The sequence below is a fragment of the Ostrinia nubilalis genome, chromosome 12, assembly GCF_963855985.1.
Source record: "Ostrinia nubilalis chromosome 12, ilOstNubi1.1, whole genome shotgun sequence".
NCBI lineage: Eukaryota > Metazoa > Arthropoda > Insecta > Lepidoptera > Crambidae > Ostrinia > Ostrinia nubilalis.
In genome coordinates this window covers 15,407,844-15,432,009 of record NC_087099.1, presented here as the reverse complement: position 1 = coordinate 15,432,009, position 24,166 = coordinate 15,407,844, and the positions used below count along the sequence as shown (strand labels likewise).

At 39.3% G+C, this 24,166-nt stretch overlaps 2 protein-coding genes across 2 annotated transcripts in view; one reads left to right on the top strand and one right to left on the bottom strand.

Moving 5' to 3' along the window:
• Positions 1-18,530, top strand: part of LOC135077056 (cadherin-87A) — a 76,032-nt gene extending 57,502 nt beyond the window's left edge. Inside the window, exons 23-36 of the mRNA XM_063971652.1 lie at positions 320-506; positions 1,171-1,388; positions 1,790-1,987; positions 3,845-4,004; positions 9,761-9,896; positions 10,655-10,845; positions 11,578-11,754; positions 12,572-12,684; positions 13,363-13,526; positions 14,141-14,298; positions 14,554-14,659; positions 15,016-15,202; positions 16,456-16,569; positions 17,258-18,530. Coding sequence (XP_063827722.1) covers positions 320-506; positions 1,171-1,388; positions 1,790-1,987; positions 3,845-4,004; positions 9,761-9,896; positions 10,655-10,845; positions 11,578-11,754; positions 12,572-12,684; positions 13,363-13,526; positions 14,141-14,298; positions 14,554-14,659; positions 15,016-15,202; positions 16,456-16,569; positions 17,258-17,335 — 2,187 coding nt within the window. The 3' untranslated portion in view covers positions 17,336-18,530. The remainder of the gene's footprint in view (positions 1-319; positions 507-1,170; positions 1,389-1,789; positions 1,988-3,844; positions 4,005-9,760; positions 9,897-10,654; positions 10,846-11,577; positions 11,755-12,571; positions 12,685-13,362; positions 13,527-14,140; positions 14,299-14,553; positions 14,660-15,015; positions 15,203-16,455; positions 16,570-17,257) is intronic.
• Positions 18,531-21,934: 3,404 nt separating this feature from the next.
• Positions 21,935-23,646, bottom strand: LOC135076737 (uncharacterized). The gene is made up of 4 exons (XM_063971158.1): positions 23,544-23,646; positions 22,906-23,112; positions 22,477-22,617; positions 21,935-22,159 (listed from the first exon to the last, which is right to left on the bottom strand). Exons 1-4 carry the CDS (start codon positions 23,607-23,609, stop codon positions 21,935-21,937), a joined length of 639 nt encoding a protein of 212 aa, XP_063827228.1. The 5' UTR covers positions 23,610-23,646.
• Positions 23,647-24,166: the final 520 nt, after the last annotated feature.

Sequence of the window (24,166 nt, the reverse complement as noted above, 5' to 3'; positions counted from 1 at the left end):
CTCCGATTCGATTTGGCCAATTCTTCATACAAATTAAAATCGGGCACAATCGGCAAACTAAAAATCAACGGTGTGCGCCTACTCTAAAGTAACTTGGGCTGCCCCTAAGCTGTCAAATGAATATGAATGAACTAGAGCTGACCTAATGACGGATCGTTGCTGTCTCCCGGCAAGCAGAGGGTCGTGGGTTTAAGTCTTAACTGACACAGTAGTTTTTTTTTTTTTCACTTTTATAATTAGGTTCTGAAAAAGGGAAGAATTAGTCCAACTAAAAATTGCTGTGCGGTAACAGGGCTTATTCATAAATTCCTTTTTCCAGGTCCACATAAAAGTCCTAGACATCAACGATAATCCACCAATATTCACCCAAAAAGTCTACAAGAGCACTATCGCGGAGAACCTTCGACTGGACCCTCCAGCGGCTATCATGCAAGTATTGGCCGAAGACAAGGATGAAGGCATCAATGGGAAGTTGGAGTATAAGATTGTGGAGCAGAGTGAACCTGGTAAGTGACATCATCATAGCTCTACAGTTTGTAGTTGAATAAACATTTTGTTAGCCAAAGATAGGACGGGGCATCAATGGCAAGCTGGAGTATAGAATTGTGAAACAGAGTGAGTCTGGTGCCCTCACCAGGCCGTCATAGGTCTAAAGCCACATTCAAGAGACTGATTATGGTCATAACTCTGTAGGTCGTAGATAAGGTTATTCATGTTAGGCGAAGATAAAATCAAAATCAAAATCAAAAATATTTATTCAGTTTAGACTACAAGTGGCACTTATGAACGTCAATAGAAAATAATAAAAAAAGAAAAGGTAGCCCTTATGGGGCACTTTACATGTCTCCTTATCTTTTGGGTCCTACCAGCGCTTCGAGACAAACATATGACAAGTGCTGAGAAGAAACGCCGGAACAAACAACGGATAAGGATGAATGAACATTAAAGAGTTGAAGTATAAGACTGAGGAGTGGAGAAAGCTATGCAAATGACATCGTTATAAGTAGGAATTTACGTCATGCGATGATCAATAATCGTACTAAGCTAAGGACGCCCAGCTGAATTGACGTCATCATAGGTCTCCAACTCCTTCGTTCGTTCGTTCGTTTCATCCAAATGACATCCACTGCTTAAACAACATAATTTGACCGACCATTGTTTTCTTTCCAGGAGTGTTCTCAGTAGACCCCAACAACGGTATCATCTACCCAGCCAAGCCAGTCACCGGTAACACTACCTACCACCTCACCGTAACTGCCACAGACGAGGCGGGTCGCGGCATACACTTTGATACTGCCAAAGTTGACATCTCAGTGCTGAGTGTGAACAAGCACAGTCCGGTGTTTGTGCAGCCTCCGCCGGAGCAGAGACAGCTGGAGATACCAGAGGTAAGGTACTTCTTAGAGTTGTTAGAAACCCTTAGAGTTTCTGGAGCTGTTAACTTGTTACTGACATAGGCAGTAGAACATTATCAGCTATAGCAATCCACTGCTATACTCTTTTTTCATCATATGGGTCGCTTCCACCTGCCAGCGACCTTTCACTTATCCTTTAGATTTTAGTTATTTGAATCACTCCATGAAATTCATGTGACACATTTTACAGTGAATTGGTTTATGAAGCTTTTATTCTTTGTGAGTCTCTGTAGCATAGTGTATTTTACCCAACGAATTTTGAGATCAACCTTGTTATTATTATCTGTTTCAAAATAATGACGTTCAATTAAAATGTCTTTATTATCTTCTTCTCAGAATCTCTATTCGTAATTCTGATAACTTTCCCAATCCAGAACGCTGCCCAAGCAGACTACCTGATCACAACCATCAAAGCCACCGATGAGGACAGCGGCGAGAACGGCCGCGTGTCCTACTACCTTAAAGTGGACAACCAGAACGTGGGAGAGACACAGGAGTTCAGTTTAGATGCTGACACTGGAGAGCTGAGGACTAAGACCTTCCTGGATAGGGAGCACAAGTCTGAGTACCAGGTTAGTTATATTGTAGATGAACCTGACAACTATAGTTACATGGTTATGGACTGAAGAGAACGGCCGCACGGTGGACAACCAGAACGTGGGAGAGACACAGGAGTTCAGTTTAGATGCTGAAACTGGAGAGCTGAGGACTAAGACCTTGCTGGATAGGGAGCATTAGTCAGAATACCAGGTTAGTAATATTATAGATGAACCTAACAACTATAGTCGCATGGTTATGGAATGAATAGAAGGGAAGCGTATCCCACTACCTCAAGGTGGATAACCAGAACGTGTGGGAGACACAGGAGTTCTGTTTAGATGCTGACACTGGAGAGCTGAGGACTAAGACCTTCCTGGATAGGGAGCATAAGTCTGAGTACCAGGTTAGTAATATTGTAGATGAACCTAACAACTATAGTCACATGGCTATGGACTGAAGAGAACGGCCGCGTGGTGGACAACCAGAACGTGGGAGAGACACAGGAGTTCAGTTTAGATGCTGACACTGGAGAGCTGAGGACTAAGACCTTCCTGGATAGGGAGCATAAGTCTGAGTACCAGGTTAGTAATATTGTAGATGAACCTAACAACTATAGTCACATGGTTATGGACTGAAGAGAACGGCCGCGTGGTGGACAACCAGAACGTGGGAGAGACACAGGAGTTCAGTTTAGATGCTGACACTGGAGAGCTGAGGACTAAGACCTTCCTGGATAGGGAGCATAAGTCCGAGTACCAGGTTAGTTATTGTTGATTTACCAAAGACCAATAACGGTGGCGACCACGGGCCGGAAGACGTAGCGTGGGCAGGCCTCCCACTAGGTGGACCGATGATCTGGTGAAGGTCACGGGAAAAACCTGGATACGGACAGCATAGGACCGGTTGTTCCGGAAATTCTTGGGGGAGGCTTTTGTCCAGCAGTGGACGTCATTTGACTGAAATGAACGAACCGACCAAGACAAAGAGGATGGCCGCTACCTTAAAGTGGACAACCAGAACGTGGGGAGACACAGGAGTTCAGTCTGGATACTGACACGGAAGAGCTGAGGACTAAGACCTTCCTGGACAGGGAGCACAAGTCTGAGTACCAGGTTAGTTATATTGTAGATGAACCTAACAACTATAGTCACATGGTTATGGAATGAATAGAAGGGAAGCCTATCCCACTACCTCAAAGTGGACAACCAGAACGTGGGAGAGACACAGGAGTTCAGTTTAGATGCTGACACGGTAGAACCGAAGACTAAGACCTTCCTGGACAGGGAGCATAAGTCGGAATACCAGGTTAGTTACTGTTGTTGATTAACCAAACAATGATCACAATCATAAAATCGGGACGAGGACGGCCGCATGTCTTACTATCTCAAGGTGGATAACAAAAACATAGGAGAAACGCAAGAGATCTGCCTGGATGGGAGTATTATCCTGAATACCAGATAACCAGATTAGTTATGTTCCAGCCCAGAACCCTGTCGAAGTAAACTACCTGATCACAACCATCAAAGCGCCAGACGAGAACAGCTTAATCCATTTATAGTATAAGATCACTAAGTAATCAATTTATACTTTTTATGAACTCAACACGATTCACCCATAGATTTTGAAACCATTAACGTCTATTTCGCCAACTTTTTGAAAGCTATGATGAAAATTTTCTTTTAGAGAAGTTGTGACTTAAAATCATTGGTAACACTATCAAATGCCTACTTCAAATAATCTAAAAACATTAAATAATAAATAAATAAATAAATATCTTTGGACAATCTCACACAGCGCCATCTAGCCCCAAAGTAAGCAATTAATATGCTTGTGTTATGGGTGCTAGCTTAACGGATATTAAACATTAAGTTTGATCTCCATTGTTCCAGCTGGTGATAGTGGCGGTAGACAACGGAACTCCAGCCCAGTTTGAAAGCCTTCGCTTGTTGTCTGTGGTGCTAGCTGATGACGACGACAACGCTCCTCGCTTCCCGCAGACCTTGCACCAGTTCAGCATCAAGGAAAACCTGCCGGCTGGCGTTATTGTTGGTAAGCAAAGATTTTCTTAGGATTAAATTTATTGTGGGATCCTAGTGGGATCCAATAGAGTGAACTTTCATCCAGGACTACTCAACCTTCGTACCTCGTAAAGCTGATGGCCGTTGGGGCAGAAAAGTTATCGACTGGCGATCACGAGCCGGGAAATGTAGAATAAGTAGACCGCCCATTAGGTGGACCGATGATCTGGTGAAGGTTTCGAGAACTATCTATTTATGCAGGCAGCGTAGGAATGTTCGTTGTGAAAATCTTTGGGGAAAGCCTTTGTCCAGCAGCAGGACGTCATTTGGTTTAAACAAACAAATTCAACCTTGGTTGGGTTGCATTGGAGGAATAACTGCTTTTTTTTTCTTCGGCGGTAGTTGTTGAGAGCAAACCTATGTTAGTTGGTTCCGCATTTAAATGTTTATTTCTCGGATCATAATCGTCAGAACCACAAACATTTTACATTGTTTCGTTCAACTAAAGTGTCTAAGTGATATATGTATAATGAAGGTACTGAAATTAAAGGTGTAAAAGTGATGTTTTTATTGAAAAAGACTATTTGTTCATACGGTGTTTACATTCAGTGTTTTTGTTGCGGCGGGTATAACTAAAATAAAACTCAACAGTGACTTTCGGTTGTGTCAATCATCGGCATCACCCAACTATAGATGACCCACGCTGAACTGTCCCACCAAACTCAATGACAGGGGGGCGCTACCATCGTTCAACTATATGGTTTCCAACATGGCAAAAATCTGAACCAGCGATCCGGTATTGACGGTGGCGCCCCACTGTCAATGTCATCGACAGGACAGTCCAGTATTTTGGAACTATACTTATTTCGTCACACCGCTTAAGCACAACGTTAGCGCGGTTGCGCTAGAACTGGATTTTTACACCGGCGTTTTCGAGAGGTTCCAAGTTCAAACCTCGGCACAGGAAATTTATTTGGATTTTTATTTAGACAATTTTGGTCATCCGCTACAATGAAGTTCGCATGTTGCAAGTCGACCACAGGTGGCGCCACCGATGTCATCGACTGTTCTAATTGTAAATTAAGTTATCACTTAAAATGTTTGTTCCCCACGGAAAAGAGGCCCGACTTGGCTTACAGAAAGAACTGGACTTGTCCAGAATGTGTTATGGCTCGGCCTCGGCAACTTAACAAAGATACGACACCGATAAGGAGCAACTCCAATAGCAGTAATGTCAACAAAGCCAGCTATAATGACAACATTACGTTTCGTAGAGGAGGATCCACATCCACTTCGTGCTCGCCTGTGAAGCAGGACATGCCCGAATCGGGTCTCGTAGCGCGCGATTGCGTCATAAGTCCAGATGAGATCAGATCAATAATAGCTACTGAAATGGGCAAATTGGCAGCTGAGCTTCGTGCAACTATAGCAAGTGAACTACGGACAATTAAGGATGATATTTCCAGTATTAAGGACTCAATGAACTTCATCAATAGCAAATTCGAAGAGTTAAGTTCAAGGGTTGATAGCGTTGAAAGTGATATCAAGTCATTGAAGTCAGCCGGCTCTGATGTGGGCCAGTTGAAGTCATCGTTATCTGTTATGGAAAATGAAATTAACAGTAGGGAACAGTGGGCTAGAAGATCTAATGTCGAGATTTATGGGATTCCGGAACGGAAAACTGAAAACCTAGTTGAACTTTTGGATAGTATCTCAGTAGCTTCTGGCTTCGATCTGAATTGTGCCAGGGACATTGATTTTGTGACACGTGTGGCTCCCAAAAAGACAATGAGTAGCAGTTCCAAGCCCAGGCCTATTGTTGTACGTTTTTTGGCTAGATGGAAAAAGGACGATTTCTTGTCCCAGGTTAGAAAACGTAAACTTAAGTGTAGTGACATCGGTTTTCAGTCGAACAATAATTTTATATATTTTAATGACCATTTGACTAGCTCGAATAAGTCTCTTTTGCAATCAGTGAAAAAAATAGCAAAAGATAAAAATTATCAATATGTCTGGGTTAAAAATTGTGCCATTATGGCTCGTCGCTCAGACACTAGTCCTGTTATTCATATAACTAACTCTAGCGATTTAAAAAAGATCTTGTAAGTGTTAATGCCGTGGTCAATGTCCTTTTCTCATCAGCTTACTCGAGCGTTTTATTTAATTTTATTTGTAATGAACTGTCATATTTACAATTTTATTATTATGTCTATTTTATCCTTTTTGGGGCGGTCCTTGATGGTGCATATTATTTTATTACTGTTACAATAATTATTACAGGGGAATCAGCGTGTTATGTACGCTTCAATTTTAACAAAATTTTTATTTATTTATGTGTTGAATTAACTAACTTTTTACTACTGGTTTACTGTGTGTTTTCATTGTTTTGTAAAGTTTTTTGGGGTGCAATTAATTTATTTATTAAAAATATTGTTACAAGGGAGTCAAAGTGCTTTTTATGCTTTAATTTTGTAATAATGTATTATAAATTATTTGTTATCTGGAATATTTGGTCGGTTGTTAAGCGCTATTTAATCTCCATATTATTTGTTTGCCTTATTAATTAGATGGATAGTACACTGATGGTTTATTACCAAAATGTAAGAGGATTACGAACTAAGACAGATATCTTTTACCGTAACCTGATTCAATCGGATTATGATTTTGTATGTTTGAGTGAGACGTGGCTTTTGGAAGGTATACACGATGCTGAATTTTTTGATAGTAGGTATGGTGTTTACAGATGCGATCGTGACTACAAGTTGCGTGGAAACAAACTTGGTGGCGGAGTCTTGATAGCTGTGAATCGCAGATATTCAGTTAGCTCTTCGTCGCTGTTGCCCGTTAAAGCAGCTGCAGCTGAAGTTGTCAGGGTCTCTGTGCATTTGAACGCCGCTCACTTACTGCATGTTTACTGTTGTTACTTCCCGCATTGCCCACTACACTATGAAGTTCTCTGTGATATTTTCGAAAGTATATCAAACGACATTTGTTCTAGTCCTGACGACAAGTTTATGATTTTGGGTGACTTTAATGTGTCCAATGGTAATTGGACTGCGACAGATCTCGGTATGGATTTGATTGGTTTGAGTAATGGTGATGACCTCGTGGACTCGTTATATTCCTTTATGTGTTTTAATGACCTCTTACAATTTAACGCTATTCCTAACTTTAATGGGAGATATTTGGACCTTGTCATGTGCAATTTTGAATGTCTTGTCAATCGTTGTCCGACACCTCTTGTTGCGGAGGACCGGCACCACCCTGCTCTGTCGATTCGCACGTCTCATATTAAACCGAGAATTCTTCGACCAGCGCTGCGAGTTGTTCCGAATTTTCGTGCAGCTAATTATGATAATATTAATGGCGAAATTAGGTTGGTCAATTGGCATGAACTGCTGGCCGATAGAAGTATCCAAGAAGCCGTTGATATTTTTTATGATACTATAAATGGAATTGTTTCTAGTCATGTTCCCCATAAGACAGTTAATAATAATTCTCGTTATCCTTCTTGGTTTTCTAAATCGTTGGTGAAAATTATCTCTGAAAAGTCGAAATATCATAAAAAATGGAAGAAGTATGGCAGGTTAAGCGATTATCACACCTTTGCTTTATTACGTGAGAGGCAAAAGCGTGTACAACTTGAATGTTACAATGCATACATTCGCTACTGTGAAGGTAGGATAAGACTCAACAGTAAATTCTTTTGGAGTTTTGTGAAATCCAAGAAATCGTCAAATGATGTTCCTGATACAATGTTCTCTGGTGGCGTATCATCTTCTAATGGTGAAACCATTTGCGCCATGTTTAATGACTACTTTCAATCGGCATTTGAACCCAGAACATGTGGATTGACTTCATCCACTCTTTTGGAGAGTCAGGGTGCAGTATCCGTTGGCTCCATTGAGCTCTCTCCCGAGCTTGTCGAGAAGTACTTGAAGGGACTAGATATAAATAAGGGTAGTGGCCCGGATAATTTGCCTCCTTTCTTCCTTAGAATGTGTCATCGCTACCTTGCTCTTCCGATTTATTTACTTTTTGACTTATCGTTAAAAACGGGTGAAATGCCTAGTAGATGGAAGCAGTCCTTTGTCGTTCCTGTCTTTAAATCCGGCAATAAACATAATATTCAGAATTATAGGCCAATCTCAAAATTATGTACAATTGCCAAATTGTTTGAGAAAATTATTTATGACGCCATATTTCCGAGTCTGAGGCCCATCCTCGCCGACCAGCAGCATGGGTTTATTAACAAGAGGTCTACTGAGTCGAACCTTTGCGAGTTGGTTCATTTCGTTGCAAAGTCAATGGATCAGGGATTTCAGGTGGATGTCGTGTATACCGACTATTCTAAGGCATTTGATAAAATCTCACACCCTATTTTAATCCGTAAGCTTGGTTTAGTCGGTATACACGGTGACCTTCTTCGTTGGATCACCTCATATTTACGTGATCGATCTCAGGCTGTTACTGTCAAGGGTCATGTGTCATCATTTGTGCCGGTCTCCTCGGGAGTGCCACAGGGTTCTCATCTCGGTCCATTACTGTTCAACGTATTTATAAATGACATCGTTCATATTTTTAGCAATAGTAACGTATTAATATATGCTGATGATATGAAAATCTTTAGGAGAGTTAAATCTATAACTGATTGCTTGCTTTTACAAAATGATCTTGAAGCTTTGTCTCGGTATTGTTTAAGCAATTGTCTTAACCTGAATATTAAGAAATGCAATGTGATTACTTTCACGCGGAAGAAAAGTCCCATCGTTTTTGATTACTCAGTGAACGACAATATAATCAATCGCGTGAATGAAGTGAGGGATTTGGGTGTTTACCTCGATGCTAAGATGTCCTTTTGTTGCCATTTGGATGCTATATCGGCCAAGGCTTATCGTATGCTGGGATTTGTTTTGAGAACTGGAAAGGAATTTAAGAATTGTTCTACGCTTGTTCTGCTGTTTAATTCTTATGTGCGTTCTATTTTGGAATATGGATCTGCAGTTTGGAATCCTCACTATCAGAAATATATCAATATGTTGGATCGTATCCGAAATAAATTTATTAAACACCTTCATTTTAGATGTTCTAACAGAGGTACTTGTTCTCACATGGAATCTGTACCCTCACTCACTGACCGTCGCATTGAAAGAGACCAAATATTCCTATTCAAATTGCTGCACAATTTAATTGACTCTCCTTATCTTTTAAGTGAAATATATCTCCGTTGCCCCCGGCTTAGTGCCCGTAATAGGTGTCTTTTTGATGTGCCCCTTTGTAGGACTAATTATGCTTTCAACACCTTTCTGCCTCGCGCTTGTCGTTGCTACAACAAACAATTCCAAGAATTAGACATACTTGGGTCTAATTTAAGTAATTTTAAAAAACAAATCCGTGATTTGTCTTGTGGCAACTAAATTGCGAGCGTCGGGTGATGTTTGCAGTTCGCTCCTTTATTAATTAGGTAGTTGATAATTTTTCTTTTGTCACTTTGTTTACTTTTTTTATATAAGTTTATATTTTTCGCAACAAAATTTTATTCATAATGGTTTGCCCAACTTTATGTGTATATTTAACTGTGGAAACTTAATTGGTTTATGTGTTTTCTTACTGCACCTAAGTTAAATTATATTGTAACTGTATGTTTCCCAAAAAATAAATAAATAAAATAAAAATAAATAAACTGTAGATCCTGGTTTTACAGGAGTTGCATTCCTTACCGTCCTATTCAGGCGACTCATTTTCATATCGAAGATAGTTTTACAAAGAGAGTTTTGCGATTTTCAGGTACTGTTAAAGCCACGGACAAAGATTCCGGTGAACACGGCAAGGTGTACTATCACATTCTGGAAGGCAACCAGGCGGGAGCGTTTACCCTGGATAGGACACAGGGCATCATCAGAGCTAACATTAGCTTCGACAGGTAAATAAATAAACTTCTAAGATAGATTCTTTTCAACCGACTTCAAAAAAAAGGAGGAGGTTCTCAATTCGACCCGTATGTTTTTTTTTTTTTTTCTATGTTTGTTACGCGATAACTTCGCCAATTATGAACCGATTTGAACAAATCTTTTTTCTACGTATAGGTAATACCTCAAGAGTGGTCCCATTTAAATTTAATAATAGAAAAAACAACCCCCAAGGGTGGAAAATTGGGGATGAACTTTTTATACGCAATATCTCCGCCGATTATAAATCAATTTGAACGATTATTTTTTTGTTGAATAGGTATTATCAAAAGGGTGGTTTTATGCGAATTTGAAGAAAATATTTCACCCCCAAGGGTGGAAAATTGGGGATGAACTTTTTTATACGCAATATTTTCAATTTTTAGTTTTTTTTTCTGTTCACGCATTTGAAGTCGGTTTTATTTTTTTAAAAAGTTAATTATTAAAGCACGGTTTCCACTAAGGCGGAGCAGAGTGGAGAAGTGTTTTCATTATTTCCACTTCTCTTCTCCGCTCCACGCCGCGCCGCTGCCGCTGTCAATTTCTATAGAAAAAAATTAGTCCGCCCGATACTTCTCCGCTCCGCTCCTTTTTGGTGGAAACCAGGCACTTTTCTTTCAGCAATTTTTATTCAGCTTTTATAGATTTTGCAAATAAAACATCATTTATCTTTAAAAAACATTTCCTAACTGCGACAATGTCCGTATTTTTATTCTATTTATCTCTCTTACAGAGAAAAGCAATCCGAATACTCTCTCACGATATACGCGAGCAACAGCCCGATACTAGAGCATGCAGCAGCGATCCTTAACTCTATCGACAACAGCACGGAAAGCCAGGATCCGGCTGTGGCAATCGTGAGGATCAGAATCCTGGACGAAAACGACAACGAGCCGAAGTTTCAGCAGAAGGTCTATTACGCAGGTGAGATCTACAGGGAGAAACACTTTCCCCTGGGCAAACTTGACTCCACTGGTAGGGTTTTTATGCCAAGCTATACATCCTAGCTACACAGGAGTTGCAGCGGTGGGAACGAGAGGTGGTAATAGTTCCGTACAGAGAGAAGCAATAATACTCCCTCACGATATCCTAAACTCCATAGACAACAGCACGGAAGGCCAGGACCCGGCTGTGGCTATCGTGAGGATCAGAATCCTGGATGAGAATAACAACGAGCCGAAGTTCCAGCAGAAGGTCTATTACGCAGGTGAGATACATCTACAGAGAGATTTACTTGCCCCTGGGACAAACTTGACCTTAGCTGGGTTTTTAATGGCGGTTAAACTGTAGATCCTAGCAAAAATTTTGTATCTTGCATCAAAGATAGGAAGGTGATTATTTTTTTCAAACATCTGCAATTAATAGGGAATCTGTCAAAAAAAAGAAATCTGAGAAAAGTCCACCCAAAAAAATTATAAAAAAATTTAAAACCTACTAGGTCATAAAATTTGAAAAAATCACAAAATTAACGATAACTTCTAAACTACGAAAAATTTTAGAACATACATAGGGGTGAAATTGATAGGTCTAGTCCTCACCTATCACCTGCCTTCGGCTTGACACCTTACAAGAAACACCCTGTATATCAAATTCTTCAAAATTTACTCGTTCTCACCATCATTTGAAATTTCCCTTTAACTATTTCATTTTGTTCAGGTATAAAACACACAGCGCGAGTCAACGAGCCCGTCATATCAGTAGTGGCTGAAGACCCTGACCTGGACGAGAACGGAACCTTGATCTACATGGTGGCAGCCTCCAACCTGTACAAGTTCGGCGCCTCGCAGTCTAGCGGGAGCGTCGTACCGTCTCCTTTTAACATCAGCCAGGATGGTAAGAGACGAGGAAGACAGCAGACTACAAATTTTCGTTCTGAAATAGCACTTATTACTAAGATGCCACACCGTTTTTTGTCACCTATCATCCGCTTTGCAATGGAGGGAAGTCGAACCTTAATTTCGAACTCCTCCTATGTTCTTCTGATTAATTTCGTTGCGGGTCCAATGACAGTTTAACTTTCCCCCGGGACAAACTTGACCTTCATTGGTTGGGTTTTTGTGGCGGTCAAGCTGTAGATCCTGGCTACACAGGAGTTGCAGCGGTGGGAACGAGAGGTGGGAATAGTCCCGTAAGATGCCACAGTGAGCTGCATGTTGTTTTGAAATTTCTAAATAAGTAATCCTATTTACTTCCTAGCTCGCAATTATTATCTAGTGATTCTAGTGCTTTTTTTTCGAAAACCTACAGAAATACCTAAGATACAAATATTTGTAATCTTATGACATCGCTGTTCATGTTGAATATTTGTTAGTATAGGCGCGTGTTAAGTTACATTACGCTCAGCTAATTCAATACTAACTACTTTGAAATTCTTGTACTTATTATTCGCGAGACTTCAAATCTCCTTCAGTAGGCCTAAGATGCGCGCCGTGATAGGCGGTTATCACGCCATTTTATCGATTTTGCCCGTACAAATTGACGTCGATAAAAGTTATCACGGCGCGCATCTTAGGCCTACAGATTTATATTATGTCTCTGTCACGTCATAATATGCCCTATACCTCAGGCACAAGCGTTTAAGCGTTACATAGATGTCCCTTCACTTATCAACACATTTCTAAGCCTAATTCCTCATGATGGATCCTCCCAGGCGTGCTGATGACGGCGCACTACATGTCGGAGTACAACCAGGACCGCTTCGTGCTGGACATCATCGCGCAGGAGGCCGCGCCGCCGCACAGACAGGCTAAAGCACAGGTTTATGTGAGTACCCAATACCCATGCTATAGTCTGGTCCGGGAGCACGTAGAATTTTGTCCAATGACCCCTAGCTACCCATCCTTATCGCTCGCGATTGATTATGTTGCTGTCGCGCTCGCACACTCACTGCGGGCGCCCGTCGCACAGTCGCGACAGCAATATAACGCGCGAGCGATAAGGATGGGTAGCTTGGGGTCATTGGACAAAATTCTAGACTATAGTATAGTAGCTTTATTTTGGGAATTAATTCATGAAAAACATATGGGGTAGCAGAGATCTAAATATCCAAGCGCAGAGGAGGACGTAAGCCTGGAATCATTGAGTTCTCTCATTGCCTATGTTCAGTTGTGAGTGTCCTGTGGCTGAAAATGATGATGATGAAAAAGTTACCAATTTAGTCAACCGGTCATTTTGATATTGAATTATGTTTTCTAATAAAATAGAAAAATGTAGGTAGCTGAAAGTTCTATCGAACTTACTACACTAGTAAGTAGCAGATAAAGCTACTTAGGGAACAATTATTATATGCAAACATCAGGCCTCCCCAACGCTTCTGTTCGGAATTGGAGAATTTAGCATCGAATTACTTAAAATAATAATGTAGAAGATAAATGATATTTATGAAATCAACAGTTTCTTAGCGAACTGTAGAACAATAATCTCCAACTTCTACATACACAGGTGTGGATAATCGACCGCTCGTCGCTCATCCGCATGGTGGTATCCCGAAGCTGCAGTGCGCCGGTGGGAGGAGTTCAGAAGCGATTGGCTACTGCTGGGAATGTTCTTTTAGTCCCTGGCAGAAGACTACCGTTGGTGCAAGCTGATAGGCGGTATGACGACTGGTGAGTCTTCTAAAACCCGGTCCGTGAGCACGTAGAATTTTGTCCAATGACCCCTAGCTACCCATCCTTATCTCTCGCGCGTAATTATATTGCTGTCGCGACTGTGCGACTGGCACCCGCAGTGAGTGTGCGAGCACGATAGCAACATAATTACGCGCGAGCGATAAGGATGGGTAGCTTGGGGTCATTGGACAAAATTCTACGTGCTCACAGACCAGACTACAGCAACTCTTTACGCTTAAGGTCTTCAAGAAACTGTACAATTATGTGGTTGGTAGTGGAAGGAGTTCAGAAGCGGCTGGCGTCCCTTTTTTTATGCATAACAAGGTTGTTATTTGACCACAATCGCACCTGATGTTAAGTGGGATACCGTCTAGGATGTTGTTCTCATAATTCCCGGCAGGAGGGTTCCGCTAGTGCAGGCTGACAGGTGGTATGATGATTAGGAACTGTGTTTATTGCATAAGGAATCTAGCATTGGTCCTTCGAGCCGGATCTGAATACTTAATGTTTTGTGAAAAAATTGCAACATGTTACAACTGTGACTCGTTTTAGTTCAAAATATAATATGGAAGAGCGAGAACTGATTGATATAACCTGATTTTTTATTGCAGGTGCGAAATCCACCTTCTGGCGGTAGACCCTTCGACGTACCAGGTGCTTCCAGTAGAAAGGGTGCTAGAGACCATCGACTCCAAGTTCGACGACCTCAAGGACATCTACCAGGAGTTTGGAGTCGAGACGCTTATTGCAGCCAGCGCTACTTCTAAAGGTTTGATGATCATCAATTTAACTTTTGTTTTGTAATGCACTGACGACAACGTCTTTTTTTTAAATACAGTCACAGTTAAGTTGTTAATATTAACGAGAGTTCTACCATGTCTTTTGTCTTTTTTGGAAAGTCAACTCTTCATGTATAGCGTAGGTTGTAACGTGAGATTACAAATTCTTTATGATTCCTTCGCCTTTGGCCCTATTGCTAATAAAACCGTGAATATCTATTAATATTAAACGTTGCATTTTTCAGCACCAGACAGCTTCGACCCAGCCCTAGCGGCACTAATAGCTTTGCTGATTGTGCTGTTCACTGGAATCGTCACTTTCATTGTAGTCTGCGCTTGTCTCAAACATTGGTAAGTCCCGAAAGCAATTACACTTTGTCGCATCACTTACACTAAAGATTTCAACAATTTATTAGATCTTCAGGGTGATATCTCCCCTCGATGTAATAAAGACTAGTATGCTAATGAATTCCCCAATCTCATAAAAAAAAACTCATAAAACTCATTTGTTTTTGCAAATAGGCTTTTTAAAAAGCACTTTTACACGTCCCAATATTAACCCTACCACTGCTTCGGGACAATAAATGGGCCAGTGCTGAGAAGAAGCAGCGCAAGAAACTCAATCACTATTGTCAGCCTCCTTTTCAAGGGTTGAAGGGTTTTCTGATCAGAGAAGTAAAGTTTATCAACCATAATTCCATCTCCAGGGTGATACCTCCCCCATCAATGCAGTCAAGCAAAGGCGACAGTCTGGCTCGCCGCCGGATCCTGGAAGAGCTGAGCACGACAGAGAACCCGCTGTGGCTGGAGACCAAGTTGCGGCCCTACGAGGAGCAGGAGCTCACCATGAATGTGTTCGGTGACCAGCCCGACCAGCCGCCTGATCAGGCGCCGGTGAGTGTCTCTCGCCGGTGAGGGAAGCTTCGCCATATACTCACGTCCGAAATACCGCAGTGTCTCAAGTCGAAAGTATTTTACCAATGCGTGTTGCCAGTGATGGTATACGGATCTGAGACGTGGTCGCTTACTATATATGAAGGGGCCTCATAAGAAGGCTCAAGGTCACCCAAAGGGCGATGGAGCGGGCTATGCTCGGAGTTTCCCTGCGTGATCGAATCAGAAATGAGGAGATCCGCAGGAGAATCAAAGTAACCGACATAGCTCGCAGAATTGCTAAAATCAAGTGGCAGTGGGCGGGGCACATAGCTCGTAGAGACGATGGCCGTTGGGGCAGGAAAGTTCTCGAGTGGCGACCACGGGCTGGAAGACGTAGCGTGGGCAGGCCTCCTACTAGGTGGACCGACGATCTGGTAAAGGTCGCGGGAAGAGCCTGGAAGCGGGCAGCGCAGGACCGTTCATTGTGGAAAACCTTGGGGGAGGCCTTTGTCCAGCAGTGGACGTCATTTGGCTGAAAAAAGAAAAAAAAAGAAAAAAAGAGTGTCTCTTGTAGGCCAGCAAAGGAGACAGTCTAGCTCGGCGCCGGTGAGTGTCCCATGTAGGCCAGCAAAGGAGACAGTCTAGCTCGGCGCCGGATCCTGGAAGAACTGAACCCGCTGTGGCTGGAGACCAAGCTGCGGCCCTACGAGGAGCAGGAGCTCACCATGAACGTGTTCGGCGACCAGCCCGACCAGCCGCCTGATCAGGCGCCGGTGAGTTCCTTTCCGATGCAGAATTTTAAGAAGTTACATTTGGAAAAATCAAACTCCCAATTTTTTTTATGTGACAGGAGTCAATTACAGACGAGTAATATCTGTAACGTCAGCAAATTCTGATTTAACCCTTTCAACCCATTATACGATTTTAATTAGTTTATTTATCAAAATTGGTGGTTGATTCTAGGTGCTCAATGCTATGTGAGTGAACAATTAATAAAACGTTGTCTGCATAATATGCTTGGAGGTAGCATCCGGAAGGCAATAGCAGTACATCTAGGATCCATAGGCTGGGCCGCATACTGAACCCTGTATGCAGCCTTTTGTCTTAGTTTTGCTGACTCGCTATTCTTTCATATCGATGTTATCGGTGCGACCGGCTGCACCCTTTGGTTTGGTCGAACCTTTAGGCCGTACTTTAGAACATACCAATTGTTTTATTTGGACCAAATATAATCTATTCTATTGTATTAAAGTGATCGTGTCTATTTGCAGCCGGACAACACGTACGCTACGATCCAAACATCGCGCACGGCGGAGCGGTTCGGCGACTACGCCACGCTGGGCGGCGACTCGCCCACGCCGCTAGAAGCCGCCCTAGGATTCCAGGTAAACTTATTTTACTATACCTTCTCGTACTGTAGATAAGCCCTTCATGAACCAATGAGTTGATGAATATCACGGGAAGCGTATCATTTCACTTCATTTTACATGGTTAGAGGATTTAGACATGAGTCTTATTCGACTTGCGGGACAAGAAAGACCGAACAGTGAGACCAAGAAATCCGGTAGAGAGGCCTTCCACTTCATAGGCCGACAACTTGGAAAATATTGCAGGAAACGTAATCGCACCCCCGGTGCGACACTGTCACTTATGCAAATAATGTAGTTTTTCTAGAAATTTAAATTTATACCTCACAAAACAATGTTTTAAAATGTAAAATAGATGAGATGAACAGCATTTACTAAAACATAACGAAACTATGCGTATGCGTAGTACAAAAATAACGTTATCGCTCCAAGTAAAGGGGTGCTCTAGGATCATTATTGGATATTTAACTCAATTTTTTGCAAAAGTGACAGTGTCGCACCGGGGGTGCGGTATAATGAGCTCACTCCCCATGAAGCTCATGGTTTCACAATAAAAACTATAGCAGTATTAAGACAGAATATCAACCTCAATACTGTACAATTTTCGTAGTTGTATAATTAGGTGCGATTTTGTGTGCGTACGAAACTGTGAATCCTTTTGTGCTGTTGACTTTACAATCGTTTAAATTCTAATCTTCATTTCCAGGGCAGCACATTTAAGCCGCCATCCCCAGATACTCCCGAGCCGCCGCCTCGGCCTTCAGCAGGCTTAGGACAACTATGATAATGTATGTAAAGCTACTTGTAAATTATACACGACTTAGATATTCAGGCTTCAAGTCTGAAAGGTCTACTTTGACCGCTTATAAAGGTTCTATACCTATTTGATTGTATGTATATTTATCACAGATAACTGTGTTGGTCCACTTTATTGTGATGATTCAGAGCTGATTTTTCTTTATAGGGAATAGATGTGTACCCAAAATACTACCTTGTGGAACACTCTCAGTTTTGTTCTTAAGAGAAGTTTATTAAACTGGGTACAGTCAAAATTAACTTATGAGCAAATTATAGATTTAAGGAAATTGTATCCTATTGTCCAACAATATAATTTATGAATTTGTGTTACTATAACACATTTCTGATTTTAAGTCACATATTAATGTATTTAGGAAAGCTTTAGCTATTTAATTTTTGTCATGCATGTTGGCAATGTATTATTTTACTTTTGGAGTTTTTTCACAATTTTGACCAAGACTGTCTAAATTATTATTACTAGGATTGTTACCATTTGAATAATGTAATATTTTTGTTTATTGTAATACATTGTCAACGTCCATTTATTTAGGATTGCTTTTATACTAAGGTATTATTATAAACAAATTATCGATCTGACCTATCAAGAATTTCTATGCGATCTTAGCCAATGTCCTGTTTCTATAATTATGTTGTATTTGTCATGAATCGTGTACAGTACTTATGTATGTTGAATATTTTGATGCTTAATGTGCATAATATTATTAAAATAATTTAATAATTGATCTTAGAGGTCACCCATTTATGAATCTTAATATTTTTATATTAATTATACACAAGAATATTATAAATAAAACCAGGCGGGTGAAACAATGACAATAATAAACATAATTAAAAAAAGAAGAAGATATCATTATAGTGTAAAACCAATGTCATTTTTGTAGTAATAGTACCATGTAATTGCCATATTTGTAAATTATACAATTAGTGTACAAATTGTTTATACTATTAGTGTAATTCATTGAAAATTATATTTGGAACTAAGGGACCAATAAAGACTTTCCTTCAAGTAAGTTAAACCTATCTTTTGGAACAGATTATTTTAATAACAAAATAATTAATCAAGAATAGTCAGTAATATAGACTTTATTGTGTAAATATTGTCAATGAATTTTATACCTAAAAAGTATTATTTAATAATGAAAAATACAAGATGATTTTCATACAAAATAATTGTTTTATTAAATCCAACCTAAAAATAAAATAAATTAAAAATAGTAAATAAATCACTATCACAGATTACTGATAGAAATCTTTTACAATTTTCATTTATCGCCATTACATAAAAGAAAATATTTTATTATAAATCTGACAATTTGCATTTAGGCTTAATCAATAACTTTCCATTGCCAGAATTCCAACAAAATAATAATATCACTGACACCTGAATGTCTCCAACTTCCTCATTGGCCCTAGAGCAATTCCAAGTATACCATCAATAAAAGCCTAATTAGAGTCATCAAACCTCTCAGTCATTCAATTAGAGCCATTAGAACTTCATAACTATGAGTTGTTTTCTGTGTGTAAGCTGAGGACACGTGTCCCCAGCTGACACATCTGTATCTTCGTAAATATTTATGCTACGATAATGTATTATACCTCAAAAATTACAGTCGAATCCAAATAGTAGGCTTTCCACTTTTCAAGACTTTAGCTCAAATACTGTTAAAACCACGATCAAAAAACTATGTGCGAGCTGGAGTACCGTGTCTCCAGCTTACACATCTGTATCTTTGTAAATATTTAAGCTACATCAATGTTTTATATCTCATAAATTAAAGTCGAATAAAAAAACCCGACTTCAAATCTTTCAAAGCTTTATCTCGAACCGTTTTCGAACTACGAACCGATATGTATGTGTAAGCTGGTGACACGTAACACACGGTGGATTATTAAAACCGTATAAGTTAGAGTTGCGTTTTAAAGATCAAATAATTCGTTATAATTAAAGTACACACGAGACATAATTTCAAATCTCTAGGCCTCTTAGTTTCAGAATTAAAAGCCAAAAACTATTTTCCCGCCAAATAATTCAAATAATGTGGGTCGACTGCGACGTTGCCGTTCCGTGCGTCCACTAGAGCAGTCGAATTTGAACCTAAAAACTAGTAGCGTTTCAATCATTTTTATTTGTAGTTTAAATCATTTAATTTCGATTATAAGAATTTTAGACTAGGAGCCGGCTGATTTGTGTATTGAGTACCTAATAACCTATATTTTATTAATAAGAAAAAGCTAGGTAAAACAAAATTATATTTTAATATACAAGTAACGAACTTGTTTCCAAAGGCTCAAATATTTGTGGCGTTTCTAAACGCAACCACTTTAATTTTTATTTAAATACCGTGAAGTCCCACGATTCTGCTACGTCAAGTGGCAAAAATGGGCAACAACTATATTTTGCTCTATGGTTACAAACAGATTTTGCTCTATGACAAACACAGTTGACAATGAGGGTTTTCGCGATTGAAAAATCCGCCAGAACAGATGGCAATAAGTAGACGCGAGGTCCAAATGCTGCGTTATTGGTGGATTTTGACATATCTGTCAATGTCATGTCAAAAATAACCAATCATGCAGCATTTGGACCTCGCGTCTACGTATTGCCATCTGGCGGATTTTCCAATAGCGAAAACCCTCATTGAATTCTTCTTCTTCTGTTGAAGAATCAAATAAAAAAAAAATTAACTACAAGAATAAGCGAACATAACGACATATACAAGGTTTCCCAAAAAGTACTGTCAAGCCGAAGCCCAGAGGTAGAGTATCACTAGGGCTACCCGAATACTCGATTTTTTCAAGTTATTTATAATTTTCAGATGATTTATGATGATGATGAAAATCTTTATCATATTTCAAAAACCGGGATAAAATCTATCCTACGTCCTTTCCCGGGACTCAACCATTATTTATTATTATTTATTTATAAAATATAGGTTATTAGGTACTCAATACACAAATCAGCCGGCTCCTAGTCTAAAATTCTTATAATCGAAATTAAATGATTTAAACTACAAATAAAAATGATTCAAACGCTACTAGTTTTTAGGTTCAAATTCGACTGCTCTAGTGGACGCACGGAACGGCAACATCGCAGTCGACCCACATTATTTGAATTATTTGGCGGGAAAATAGTTTTTGGCTTTTAATTCTGAAACTAAGAGGCCTAGAGATTTGAAATTATGTCTCGTGTGTACTTTAATTATAACGAATTATTTGATCTTTAAAACGCAACTCTAACTTATACGGTTTTAATAATCCACCGTGTGTTACGTGTCACCAGCTTACACATACATATCGGTTCGTAGTTCGAAAACGGTTCGAGATAAAGCTTTGAAAGATTTGAAGTCGGGTTTTTTTATTCGACTTTAATTTATGAGATATAAAACATTGATGTAGCTTAAAATTATTTACAAAGATACAGATGTGTAAGCTGGAGACACGGTACTCCAGCTCGCACATAGTTTTTTGATCGTGGTTTTAACAGTATTTGAGCTAAAGTCTTGAAAAGTGGAAAGCCTACTATTTGGATTCGACTGTAATTTTTGAGGTATAATACATTATCGTAGCATAAATATTTACGAAGATACAGATGTGTCAGCTGGGGACACGTGTCCTCAGCTTACACACAGAAAACAACTCATAGTTATGAAGTTCTAATGGCTCTAATTGAATGACTGAGAGGTTTGATGACTCTAATTAGGCTTTTATTGATGGTATACTTGGAATTGCTCTAGGGCCAATGAGGAAGTTGGAGACATTCAGGTATCACTGACAGCTGTCAAATTATTTTGCATTTTTATACTACCCACTTTTTCTTCAACATATTTCCGCTACCATCGCTGCCTACTTCAGTCTACGACTTATTGTCGATCTCTCCGGCCGTCGTCGCGTCACCGGAGTTACCGTTTCAATCTAGAACAGTCTAGAAGTGTCCATATCGCGGTTTTAGACCCCATCTATGTATCTGGTCACCGCTAAATACATTACGTGAACAATATTGTGAAGTGTGTGTTTGTGATGTGTGCCTATTAGTCACTCATGGACATTAATGTGACTTCTATCGAGGGTAGAAGGAGCGATACAAGAAAACGTGGTTGGCGTTTCTGAATTCGTGGTGCAGGCGGACTGCAGAACTGGTAAGTACACTGATTGTTTTTAGCATAACGTAACCTACATGGTGATTTAATTAATATCAACGAGAGTCAACCTATTTAATTTTAAATTGTGTTATTATTGCTAGGTAGGTTACACGTGATTTCTTTCTTACAACAATACATTACTACCCGTTCGCGCTAAGTTTGCCGGTCCGTGGAATTTGCGTCCCCTCTCCCAACCGCGATTAAACGCAATTAGTTAGTGATTAAACGCAATTAATGTGTCTTATTTTATGCAAATACACAATTTTTATCAATAATAATTAATTAAAAATATTTTAAATATAGTTTGTTAAAGTTATAGACGATTCCCTTCGAGTGACGTCCTAGGATAGTACCTACTTAGTGCTGAAGTTGGTTGAGCAATTTTGATCCTAAGAGTTATGAGTATTATGTTTTACCGTTTGGACTTATGCGTTTAAATCAGTAGAATTTTCTTTTCTTCTCCCATTGTAGCACCTGTGTATAGATGTCAACAAGGACCTGGCACTCTCTAGGTACCCAGACAGGGTAATTTTCAGGCACTCTTCCAAATTTTCTATCGATGAGGATAGTTTGATGTAGAGCTGACCCATCGCTTCTAGCTTTAGAAGCATCAGCCTTTGTAGGGTGAAGTTGTAGTTGTCTCTTTCAATCTGAAACCAAATCAAATTCAAATTATTTGTTGCTAAGTAACAATGTTTGAGTTTATTCAAATTACTGTGTATCACCGATAATGTACAAAATCTAAATATAATATGAAAATGTAATTTTACTAACATACTCGACTAAACAAGTTTTAGCATTCTCTTCGCTATCAGGATGTTCAATTTCACACAAATGAATAAGATACTTGAAGCTCTTCCGCCATTTTTTAATCTGAAAATAACACCAATTATAAATAAGTTATTTAATTAACATTTAGGAAGATTCATCATTGGGCCGAGTATTGCACCCTGCAAGAGTCCATTACCTCTTTTTCTATTTGATCGACTGCTTTCCTGGGTTCTTTATCGTCTCCATTGGCAGTTTTAAGACATTCACTTTCGTCTTCATAGTACTTATGGTTTGTACTTTTTAAGTTTTCTGAATAAATATCGATGCATTGTGTCCACTGAAAAAATGTAATGCTGAATCATTGCCAATGAACAGTTTCCCTTATATTTCAAGAATTGCTGTAGGGGTGAAGTTAAAGATCCGCCAAAAGTTAACCACGTTTTATGGATAGGATCCAAGCATACATTTTTTCTTTTGAAATGGTCACACTAAATGTACAGGCCAATATGAGTTCTGCTTGCTTAGGTTTGTAAAAAAAAGTTAGCATTAAAGTTCACTCATTCATTTATCAGTATGCGCCCGAAAAACATAGTCATCATCGTCATAATAGAAAAATGAATGGTACCTTCTTGTCAACATCGCCTCTCCGAAACGCATGCTCTCTGTGCCTGCTCATCTGCAGCCGGTACTTGGTGGTCACATTGACCTGCTGCACCTGGTGTGTCTCCGCCCAGGAGTTGAGCAGCTCCTTGTCGCTCTTGGTGAGCGTCAGCGATGCGTTGATGTTCACGTTGTATAGTTGTATTAGGTTGTTCACCTCGTCTACTGAAAACTTCGAATCGGGATTTATAAATTAGTAGGCATTCAAATCGAGAAATGATAATTTATGAGCAATGTATTTTTGAAGTTTTAATGGCAGGTTTATTTATGTGAAATGAAATAATTTTATTTATCTAAATTGATAATCAAAATTAATTCTTTGATGGCTATTCAAAGTACAGAGATTTGAAGGTGCTGGCAGAGTCTAGGGATGACTGAGAATGGATCCGCCGACAAGAACAAAGCTCTTTTACTGTGATCTAGCTGACCCGGCAAACCTCGTCCCGTGTACGGTAAAATAATTTTTAAAATCGATCCAGTAGATTCGGAGCCTATTCAATACAAACTATCAAAATATCTTTCTTCTAGTGTAGATGTAAACGTAGAAGTGTATATGAATTATTAATTTATTTCAAAAAGCTGTTTATCAATTCTTTTTCTTACCTCACAACGCACACACTGGAGAAAAACGGTTGACACATAAAATAATTTCAACAGATCTAATGTCATATTAATTTAAACTAAAATAAACAACGTTAAAACTGCATCCGATGCACCGATCGACTGCAATACCAAGCTGAGATTACTGATAACTCGTGATAACCCTGTATAAGACTAATTATTATGATTGTAAAATAATTTGATAAATAGAGGGTTATCAATGGATGTTTTAATTAGTCTAGAGATGTTTTAATTAGACTAGGAAACGCGTAAAATTGATTGTTATCTTGTTTATTTCCGTCATCGTAGGTATAGTGATGATGACGTAACGAACCTTATTTTATGATAGAATTTAGGTACTATTATTGCCTATATCAATTACTTTTACTACTAGGTATGATTATAAAAAATATATATAAGATTAACAAATATTTTTATATCTTTTATGAAAATGAAAGCCTAAACATTAGCCTGTCAGGTTAAAATTGAAACAAGCAAATAATGTTAAATTTTTATTACAAAAATATTCATCGCATAATAACATTATCAACAAATTACATTCATTATAGTTGTTACTCCGTATAAAAATATTATTAAAACAACAAGTGATTGTACTATTCATATGA

Bases quoted from the DNA above. Each gene is read 5' to 3' on its own strand.
- LOC135076737 (XM_063971158.1), bottom strand. From the start codon at position 23,609: ATGACATTAGATCTGTTGAAATTATTTTATGTGTCAACCGTTTTTCTC. The intron at 22,618-22,905 runs GTACCATTCATT...ACATTTTTTCAG, and splicing joins GAGGCGATGTTGACAAGAAG to TGGACACAATGCATCGATAT. The intron at 22,160-22,476 runs GTAATGGACTCT...ATTTGGTTTCAG, and splicing joins TCGATCAAATAGAAAAAGAG to ATTGAAAGAGACAACTACAA.